This window comes from Mobula hypostoma, chromosome 1, assembly GCF_963921235.1.
Source record: "Mobula hypostoma chromosome 1, sMobHyp1.1, whole genome shotgun sequence".
Lineage (NCBI taxonomy): Eukaryota > Metazoa > Chordata > Chondrichthyes > Myliobatiformes > Myliobatidae > Mobula > Mobula hypostoma.
This window is the reverse complement of record NC_086097.1, coordinates 50,158,798-50,170,029: the sequence shown is the minus strand read 5'-3', so window position 1 is coordinate 50,170,029 and position 11,232 is coordinate 50,158,798. Positions and strand designations below refer to the sequence as shown.

Here is an 11,232-nt window from a genome sequence, read left to right as displayed (position 1 = left end):
AGAGCCACCCCACCCCCTCTGCCCATCAGTCTGTCCTTTCGATAGGACGTATACCCTTGAATATTCATTTCCCAGGCCCTGTCCACTTGAAGCCATGTCTCTGTTATTCCCACAACATCATACTTACCAATTTCCAACTGTGCCTCAAGCTCATCCACTTTATTTCTTATACTCCGTGCATTCATATATAATACTTTTAATTCATTACTCCCCTCAGCTTTCATATCAATTCCTAATTCACTTGGCCATACTGTATGATCCCTTCTTGAGCTTTCTGCTCCATTGATTCTGTTGTCTTTCTTAACTTTTCTCATTCTCACTTTCCTTTTACCTCCATCCTTATATTTCCAGTTCGTCCCCTCCCACCCCCCCCCCCATTACTTAGTTTAAACACACCCGTGTTGCAGTGGCAAACCTGCCTGCCAGAATGCTGGTCCCCCGTCTATTGAGGTGCAACCCGTCCCTTTTGTACAATTCATCCTTACCCCAAAACATACCCCAGTGGTCCAAGAATGTAAATCCTTGCTTCCTGCACCAGTTCCTCAGCCACACATTCAGATCCATTATCTCCCTGATCCTGCCCTCTCCAGCACGAGGAACTGGTGTTCAGGTTTGGGCATTGAGTACCCTCTTCAGGTTAAGCTCTTTCAACACCAATAATTATCTTTCTTAGGTCTTTCCTTTCTCATTAAACATTTCTTGCATTGACTTCATGTTCTTGAAGCTTTGATATTCAGTACAATTTTTGAGAATGTTTTATGGGCAAGTCATTAATTACAGAAAATATGTTAGCCCTTTAGTTTGGGATAGGGTGAATGAGAAAAAAAGAAGAAGGGAGAGGAATAATCTGCATTTTTATAAATCCAAAGGAGGTTTCCTTGCTAAATTAAGGTTGTGATATTTGGCTCCTGTCCAAAGCTGGCAATAATATTATTGAAGACATGCAGGAAATTATGCGCCAATAGGGATAGTGTCCATGGGAAGATAGGTGACAGAGGGGAGTGTGATAGTGGGGACAGAAAAGGGTAAGCAGAAGCATTGCCCTTGTTAGGGAAGTCAGTAAATATTCCTTTCAGCCCCAGTTGGTTCTCTAGGTTGCCAACCCAGAAAGAAAACTTTACCTCACACCCTTGCACCTAAATCTGATTTGTAAAGGCTTTTCATTGAACCTGACACGCATGACTGCATTTAAGAAATACTCCAGTTCAACTGACATCAGAGGACCTTGGTGTGAACATTAAAGTTAACATATTCTACTTGCTAAAGCTGATACTCAAAATTAAACTTGGTGAGAGAATATTGAGATTGTTTTTCAATGCCTCATTAAACCACTCCTTAATATTTGCCTTCAGCATAACAACGATGTGACACCTCTGCCCCATCATTGGTGGCCATCTCTTCTGCTGCCTCATCCTCCTGCTCTGAAATTTAGACGTGAAACCTCTGCCTCATCAGTTCTCGATCCTTCTGTAAGACCTTCAGTAAAACTCAGTGTTTTGGTCTTACTTTATGCCACCTCTACAAACATCTCCTCTGACCTCATAGTCAGGGGGACCTCATAGATACATTTTGAATGTTGAAAGGCATGGACAGAGTGGATGTGGCAAAGTTATTTTTCATGGTGGGGCCGTCTAGTATGAGAGGACATGACTTAAGGATTGAAGGGCGCCCATTCAGAACAGAAATGAGAAGAAATTTTTTTAGCCAGAGGGTGGTGAATCTGTGAAATTTGTTGCCATGGGCAGCAGTGGAGGTCAAGTCATTGGGGGTATTTAAGGCAGAGATTGATAGGTATCTGAGTAGCCAGGGCATCAAAGGTTATGGTGAGAAGGCGGGGGAATGGGACTAAATGGGATAATGGATCAGCTCATGATAAAATGGCGGAGCAGTCTCGATGGGCCGAATGGCCGACTTCTGCTCCTTTGTCTTGTGGTCTTATGGTCTTATGGACGTACCCATTTTATCAGAATATGCATCTGTCAGGCTCCTTTGGTCAATTTTCTCTATTTTATATAGATAGATACTTTATTGATCCCAAAGGAAATTAGAGTGTCACCCCAGCTTTACAAGTGCACAGATATACAAATGTTAGAAGAAAAGTTAGAAAGAATAAAAAATAAGTTACCTCAAACAGTCTAACATGAAGGGGTCATCACTGTCCCAGCTATAGGCTGACTCATTATAGAGCCTAGTGGCCGAGGGTAAGAATGACATCATATAGGGCTCTTTGGAGCAGTGCAGTTGTCTTAGTCTATTACTAAAGGTGCTCCTCTGTTCAGGCAAGGCAGCATGCAGAGGGGTGAGAATCATTGTCCGGAATTGCCAGGATTTTCCATACGGTCCTTTGTTCTACCACAGCCTCCAGTGTGTCCAGTTTGACTCCTATAACAGAGCCAGCCCTTCTAATCAGTTTATTGAGCCTGGGGGCATCACCTGTGGTTGATGCCATTGCCCCAGCACACCACTGCATAGAAGATTGCCGCTGCTATAACAGAATGGTAGAACATGTGAAGGAGAGGCCTGCACACTCCAAAGGACCTCAGTCTCCTCAGGAAGTAGAGTCAACTCTGGCCCTTCTTGTACACAGCCTCTGTGTTGTGCTGCACTCAAATCTGTCGCCCAGGTGCACCCCAGGTACTTGCAGGCTCTCACCACATCCATGTCCTCACTATCAACAGTAACAGGGAGCAGTGCAAGCTTGGTCTTCCTAAAGTCCACCACCATCTCCCTTGTCTTACTGATGTCGAGCTGCAGGTGATTCAGCTTGCACCATTTGACATAGTCCTCCACCAGGGCCCTGTATTCATCCTCCTGTCCTCCCTTTATACACCCAACTATCGCTGAGTCATCAGAGAATCTCCACAGATGGCATGACTCAGTGTTGTATCTAAAGTCCGATGTATACAGTGTAACAGGAAGGGAGCCAGTACAGTCCCCTGTTGCTGCTTGTAACCATGTCTGACACACAGTTCTGAAGCCGCACAAGCTGTGGTCTGCTAGTCAGGTAGTTCATTATCCAGGATACAATGGAAATACCAACCTGCGTTGACCGGAGCTTTTCCCTCAGCAATGAGGGCTGTATGCTATTGAAGGCACTTGAGAAATCAAAAAACGTGTTCATCAGGTAGATGATAGCATCATCAACTCCAGTGTGCTCCTGGCAGGCAAACTGCAGGGGATTGAGGCCAGATCTGACCAGGAGTTGGAGGTGAGCCAGGACCAGCCTCTCTAGGGTCTTCATGATCTGTGAGGTTAGGGCCACTGGATGGTAGTCATTCAAGACTTTTGCTTGGCCCTCCTTGGGTACTGGGACCACATGATGTTTTCCATGCAGTTGGGACCCTTTCTAGGCTGAGATTCCGATTGAAAGTGCACTGGAGAACTCCACACATCTGCTCAGCACACTCCTTCAGGACCTTGGGGTTCACACTATCCGGTTCCAATGCTTTGCAGTGTCTGAGTTTCCCCAGAGCCTTCTTACCTGCTCTTTGGAAGTGAGTCCATGATGACTGGGGAGTAGGTGGAAGGTGGGAGCTGGGGGAAGTGAAAATCGGGATAATAGCAGTTGGTATTTGGAGGTGTGAATGGTAGGTGCAGGGCAACACAAAAATAAGCTGTTAATTTTTGGGTAAAGATGTAGGAGATACAGAAAAAAATAGTTCTTAAACAACTGTGACGACACTAGTAATAAAGGGATAATTGAATGAGCAGCTTCTGTCTGAATGCTGCAGCCCAGTTGTTATTTGAAATCTGTGGGTTTGAAATCTGCTTTGGTTAGGCAGCTTGATTAGTGGAAGCACAGTCAAATTTGATCGCAATGGACCGCCCCCAAATCCTTACATAGACAAAACTAGTTTCACATAACAACTTTGCCTAGTTGACACTCATACACTGACAGAACACAGCAGTCAGGCTGATGATTATGGTTTGTTCACTTCAGGACTAGTTTCTGCAAATTCTCAAGATACCAGGGATTAGACCTTTACAAGTTTTCTGGTAAGTTTTAGCAATCCATTTTTACTTTATAGAATATGCTAACAGTGTCTAGTAAAACTATTCCTAACCAAAAATCTTAATCTTAGATTTGTTGGATTCTGTCCTGCTGAAAACCATGATTTATAATCCTATTCTGCACTCGTTGTTATATTTATATCATGAGACAACCTTTTTGAATGTGTTTGCTAGTCCCCACGACATAACTAAGAGAGTCAGCCTGTTACTTCTTAATAAGAGTGCAAGATCAAATTACATTATAATACTTTGTAATTACTTTGAAAGTATGCCAAATAAACCTGACTAAGAAAAGAAGGGGAGTAACTAACAACTAGAAAAAACTGTCTGATCAAGACAGTTGTAAAGAGGAGATCATGCAACTGCATTTCTGAAGGGCAAGAACTTCAGGCATTTACCAAACGGTTTTGATTACCATGCTGCCTACGTATCACACAAGGTCAGAATTATCAAACAGTGGAAACGCTGCCTTTAAAATTTTATTCAGTTGTACAAAGAAAATTTAAGCTGTATATCCCTTTCTTGAAAATACTGAAATAAAATTAAAAATTAATATTTCTGTGGCTAAAATTATTGAAGAGAGAAAATCAAAACAGCAATGCTGATCAATTCCAAAATGATCCAAATTACATTGTATGTCATTCAACAAGTAAAATTATAACAAGATCAGAGAAGAAGCAACAGATGGACTACCCTTATATTTGGATTTATTAAATTAATTGTAAAATTCAGACGTTGGGACACTTAGGACCTAATAGGAGTAAAGCAATGTTAGACAGACTAAATCCTGGAAATAAGAATTTCAAGTGGTTAACTGGCAACACATACAAAATGCTGAAGGAACACAGCGGCCAGGCAGCATCTATGGAAAAGAGTACACTCGACATTTTGGGCCAAGACCCTTCAGAAGGACTTGTCTCTTTTCCATAGATGCTGCCTGGCCTGCTGAGTTCCTCCAGAATTTTGTGTGTGTTGCTTAGATTTCCAGTATCTGCAGATTTTCTCATTTGTGATCGATTAACTGGCAAGCTAGAGTAAAGGTCATCTGTCCATTGCCCAAATAAATCGCTTGTATTTTGTATACTACTTCAAATAATTTTCCAGTAAGTACTTTCCACAGTGTATACATAATATTAATAAAATATATTGCCTAGAAGCTAAACTTCATGCTTATTTGATATGCTAAGTGGGTTCTGCATTTAATGCTAATTGCCCGCTCAAGGGCCAGCCCTAAAAGAAATTGGGAAAAAGTAACATAATAACTTTGATAGAGTAATTTTCATTCTCATGACTACAGTAAGTTTCAGCCACACCCAGTGGTAGCCGCTGTAACTTTGTGCTTGAAAGGTGGGGAAGTGTGTCACTGCCTTAAAAACGCTCTCCACCAATACAGTAATGAATCGGAATCAATCAGAATCATGTTTATTATCACTGTCTTCCATGACATGAATATTTTAGTGTTGTGGCAGCATTACTATGCAAAATCATAAAATTACTATAACTTACAAAGACAAAACAAATAGTGCAGTGGAAAAAAATGGAATAATGAGGAAGTATTCATGTTCATTCAGAAATCTGGTGGCAGAGGGGAAGAAGCTGTTCTGAAAAGCTGTGTGTGGGTCTTCAGGCTCCAATCCCCCTTCCATGATGATAGTAATGGGAAGAGTGCATGTGTCCCAGATGGTGAGAGTCATAGTAACACTCACAACATGCTGGAGGAACTCAGCAGGTCGGGCAGCATCCGTGGAAAAGATCGTTTCGGGCCGGAACCCTTTGTCAGGACTGTAGGAGGAAGGGGCAGAGGCCCTATAAAGAAGGTAGGGGGAGGGTGGGAAGGAGAAGGCTGGTAGGTTCCAGGTGAAAAACCAGTAAGGGGAAAGATAAAGGGGTGGGGGAAGGGAGGCAGGGAGGGGATAGGCAGGAAAGGTGAAGAAAGAATAGGGGAAAACACAATGGGTAGTAGAAGGAGGCGGAACCAAGAGGGTGGTGGTAGGCAGCTGGGGGAGGGGGCAGAGTGACATAGGGATAGGGGAAGGGAGAGGGAGGGAAATACCGGAAGTTGGAGAATTCTATGTTCATACCAAGGGGCTGGAGACTACCTAGATGGTATATGAGGTGTTGCTCCTCCAACCTGAGTTTAGCCTCATCATGGCAGTAGAGGAGGCCATGTATGGACATATCTGAATGGGAGTGGGAAGCAGAGTTGAAGTGGGTGGCTACAGGGAGATCCTGTCTGTTTTGGCGGATGGAGCGGAGGTGCTCGACGAAGCAGTCCCCCAATCTGCGTCGGGTTTCACCGATGTAGAGGAGGCCGCACTAGGCGCACCGGATGCAATAGATGACCCCAACAGACTCACAAGTGAAGTGTTGCCTCACTTGGAAGTACTATTTGGGGCCCTGAATGGTGGCAAGGGAGGAGGTGTAGGGACAGGTGTAGCACTTGAGCTTACAGGGATAAGTGCCGGGTGGGAGATCCGTGGGGAGGGACGTGTGGACCAGGGAGTCGTGGAGGGACCGATCCCTGCGAAAGGCAGAGAGGGGTGGAGAGGGCAAGATGTGCTTAGTGGTGGGGTCCTGTTGAAGGTGGCGGAAGTTGCGGAGGATAATGTGTTGGATCCGGAGGCTAGTGGGGTGGTAGGTGAGGACAAGGGGAACTCTGTCCCTGTTGTGGTGGTGGGAGGATGGGGTGAGAGCCGAAGTGCGGGAAATGGAGGAGATGCGGGTGAGGTGACTCCCTGGTCCACACGTCCCTCCCCACGGATCTCCCACCCGGCACTTATCCCTGTAAGCGCAAGTGCTACACCTGTCCCTACACCTCCTCTCTTGCCACCATTCAGGGCCCCAAACAGTACTTACAAGTGAGGCAACACTTCATTTGTGAGTCTGTTGGGGTCATCTATTGCATCTGGTGCTCCCGGTGCAGGCTCCTCTACATTGGTGAAACCCAACGCAGATTGGGGGTCCGCTTCGTCGAGCACCTCTGCTCCGTCCGCCAAAACAGACAGGATCTCCCTGTAGCCACCCACTTCAACTCTGCTTCCCACTCCCATTCAGATATGTCCATACATGGCCTCCTCTACTGCCATGATGAGGCTAAACTCAGGTTGGAGGAGCAACACCTCATATACCGTCTAGGTAGTCTCCAGCCCCTTGGTATGAACATAGAATTCTCCAACTTCCGGTAATTCCCTCCCTCTCCCTTCCCCTATCCCTATGTCACTCTGCCCCCTCCCCCAGCTGCCTACCACCTCCCTCTTGGTTCCACCTCCTTCTACTACCCATTGTGTTTTCCCCTATTCTTTCTTCACCTTTCCTGCCTATCACCTCCCTGCTTCCCCTCCCCCACCCCTTTATCTTTCCCCTTACTGGTTTTTCACCTGGAACCTACCAGCCTTCTCCTTCCCACCCTCCCCCCACCTTCTTCATAGGGCCTCTGCCCCTTCCCTCTTCAGTCCTAATGAAGGGTTCCGGCCCGAAACGTCGACCCATCGTTTCCACGGATGCTGCCTGACCTGCTGAGTTCCTCCAGCGTGTTGTGAGTGTTGCTTTGACCCCAGCATCTGCAGATTATTTTGTGAGAGTCATAGTGATGGTTGCTACCTTCTTGAAGCACTACCTCTTGAAATGGTGGGGAAGGTTGTTCCTTTGATGCATCCACAATTTTCTACAGTCACTTATGATTCTGTGTATTGGAGTCTCCAGTCATGGAACCAGTCAAATGCTCTTCACCATATATTTATAGAAATTTAGAGGTCCTTGGCGGCATACCAAAACTCCTCAAACTCCTGACAAAGTTGAGCGGCTGGGATGCCTTTTTCATGATTGTGCCCAAGGAGATCCTCTGAGATGTTTATTGCCAGGAACTTAAAGCTGCTCACCCTTTTCATCACTGAACCCTCAACGGGGAATAATGCATGTCCTTCTGACTTCCTCTTCCTGAGGTGTACAGTCAGTTCCTCGGTCTTGCTGAGGAAGGTTGTTGTTGTGACACAATGAACCAACCTATCTCAATCCAGTACACCTTCTTGTCCCCATCTGAGATCTTACCAACAACAGTGGAGTCATCTGCAAATTTAGAGATTGCATTGGAGCTGTGTTTAGCCACGGAATCATGAACAGCACAGTGGGTGAAGCATGCATACTTGAGGTGCATCTGTGTTGATTGTCAGCAAGGAAGAGGTCTGTGCGTATGGTTGAATAATGATAAACTTGAACTCTATATTCTAAAAGGCAGAATGATGCAACTGTAGCTGATGAGGGAAGTCAAAGCCAACATAAAAGCAAAATAGAGGGCATAGAATAGAGAAAAAAAATTAGTGGGAAGTTAGAGTATTGAAAAGCTTTTAAACACCAACAGAAGGCAAATAAAAAAGTCAAAAAGAGGGAAAAGATGAAATATGAAGGGAAGCTAGCTAATAATATCAAGAACAATACAAAAGTTTTTCAGATTTACAAAGAGTAAAAGAGAGGTGAGAGTAAATATCAAACTGCCGGAAAATGATGCTCGAGAGGTAGTAATAGGGGACAAAGAAATGGCGGATGAACTGAATAAGTATTTTGCATCAGTCCTTGCTGTGGAAGACACTAACAGTATGCTGGAAGTGCGAGAGCGTCAGGAGGCAGAAGTGAGTGCCATTGCTATGACAAGGGAGAAGGCAGTTGGAAAGCTGAAAGGTTTGAAGGTCAGATGGACAACACCCTAGGAGATCTGGAAGAGGTAGTTGAAGATATCATAGAGGCATTAGTAATGATCTTTCACGAATCACTAGATTCAGGTGTAGTTCCGGAGGACCGGAAAACTGCAAATGTCACTTCACTCTTCAAGAAGGGAGGAAGGCAGATGAAAGGAAATAATAGGCCTGTTAACCTGACATTTTGGGGTACTTGGAGGCACATGATAAAATAGGCCAAAGTCAGCATGGTTTCTTTAAGGGGAAATCTTGCGTGACAAATCTGTTGGAATTCTTTGAGGAAATATCAAGCAGGATAGACAAAGGAGAATCAGAGGATGTTGTGTACTTTTCTGATTGTCTGCTGGTGACAAGTCGTGCTTCACAGGAGTCAGTGTTGAGCCTGTTTCTTTTTATGTTATATATCAATGATTTGGATGACAGAATTGCTGGCTTTGTGGCCAAGTTTGAGGATGTTATGAAGATAGGTGGTGGGGTGGGTAGTGTTGAGGAAGCAGGAAGGTTGCAGAAGGACTTAGAGAGACTAGGGGAATGGGCAAAGTGGCAAATGGAATACAGTGTTGGGAAGTGTATGGATATGTACTTTGGTAGATGGAATAAAGGCTATTTTCTAAATGGGGAGAAAATTCAGAAAATCAGTGGTGCAAAGGGACTTGGGAGTCCTCATGCAGTATTCCCTAAAGGTTAACCTGCGGGTTGAGTCGGTGGTAAGGAAGGCAAATGCAATGTTAGCATTCATTTCGAGAGGCCTGGAATAGTATGAGCAGTTTTGGGCCCCTTATCTAAGAAAGCATGCACTGGCATTGGAGGAGGTTCACGAGTATGATTCTGGGAATGAAAAGATTTAATGTATAAGAAGTGTTTGATGGCTCTGGGCCTGTACTCACTGGAGTTCAGAAGAATGAGGGGGGGATCTAATTGAAACTTATTGAATATTGAATGGCCTAGATAGAGTGGATGTGGAGAGAATGTTTCCTGTAGCTGGGGAGTCTGAGACTAGAGGGCACAGCCTCAGAATACGAGGATGTCAATTTAGAACAGCGATGTGGAAGAATTTCTTCAGCCAGAAACTGGTGAATCTGTAGAATTCATTACCACAGATGGCTGCAGCAGACAAGTCATTGGGTATATTTAAAGGGGGTTGATAGGCTCTTGATTAGTAAGGGCATCAATAGTTACAGGGAGAAGGCAGAAGAATGGGATTGAGAGGGATATATCGGTCTTGATGGAAAGGCAGAGCAGACTCAATGGGCTGAATGGCCTAATTTGCTCCTATGCCTCATGGTCTTTTGGAAAGCATCGATTGCGTCAACTCAAATCAGAGAGGATTGCCCTGGGTAGCCTGCAAGTGTTGCCACACTTCTGATGCCAATATCATATATCGACAACTTACTCACTAACAGTATATCTTTTGGAATATGGGAGGGAACCAGAGCACTGGGAGGAAACACACGTAGTCACAAGGAGAACGTACAAACTCTCTACAGGCAGTGGTGGGAATCGAACCCTGATCTTACGTCAGGGTTCTGTAAACCCTGGCACTAACTGCTATACTACCGTCCTGCCCTAAAACCTCATGTCCAATATGAAGCTCAAACCCATGACTCTGCCATTAAGGATCTCATGCTCTACTGATGGGGTAGCTGGGATCTGAGCTGAGCTAGTATTTAGTCAATACATATTGAATACTAAAGTACAATATTAATTTCTGGGCAGTTGCATTTATTAGAAATGAGAGCATCAGAAACAGGAGCAGGACTGGGCCATCTAGCCTGTTGGACCAGCTCCGCCACCAACAGTAAAACTTGGGGCCAAGCCAGGTTATTTTGTTTCCCAATCCCGGTTTCATTAAGTAGTAACAACTTATAAATTTGGTCAATTTGCATGACTTTACATTTCTGCCTCTCCATTGTCAGAAAATTTATCCAACACCAATTCCAAATGAGCCATTTACTAATTCCAAGTACCTCCCTAGTTCACATCTCAGTTTGAACCAGACAGTTCACAACCTCTGACCCCTGGCTGAGTTTCCAAACCAAACGAATATTCTCTACATTTTAGAGAGCTATAATTTCTTCCCTATAACATTCTGTTAATTTTCCATTCATGTTATAAAACATGCTTTTGCTAGCTTGAGAAAATACTATTCCTGTGTTCTCCTGACTTGCTTTCCACCTCCTAAACCTTCCAATCTGTAACTTGATTGCCTGTATTCTAACCTCTACCAAATCCCTCTTACCTCTGTCACAGCCAATTACACTGGCTGTCATTCTCATATTCAAATAATTTATGGTCTCTCACTAGTTCTATATTTGTAACATTCTTCTGAGCTCCAAGAAGCCTGATTTCCTGCAACCCTTGCTGCAAGTACATACCTACTATAATTGTCTTAAGCCAGATAGGTCCTAATTTCTGTAAATCTGCCTTTCATCTTTCATCTCAAAACACACCTTAAAATTGTTCTTTTTGCCTAGCTTTTAGCCACCCAATCCAACCTTTTTCAGCTTTGTTTGATTACATCTCTATTTTA

At 44.2% G+C, this 11,232-nt stretch overlaps 1 protein-coding gene across 1 annotated transcript in view; it reads left to right on the top strand.

The window, feature by feature from the left end:
* Positions 1-3,920: 3,920 nt before the first annotated feature.
* The window catches only part of LOC134348071 (neuroblast differentiation-associated protein AHNAK-like), a gene marked incomplete at its 5' end in the record, with an annotated part of 110,259 nt that continues 102,947 nt past the window's right edge, over positions 3,921-11,232 (top strand). Inside the window, one exon of the mRNA XM_063051334.1 lies at positions 3,921-3,996. Within this exon, the coding sequence (XP_062907404.1) occupies positions 3,921-3,996 (76 nt within the window). The remainder of the gene's footprint in view (positions 3,997-11,232) is intronic.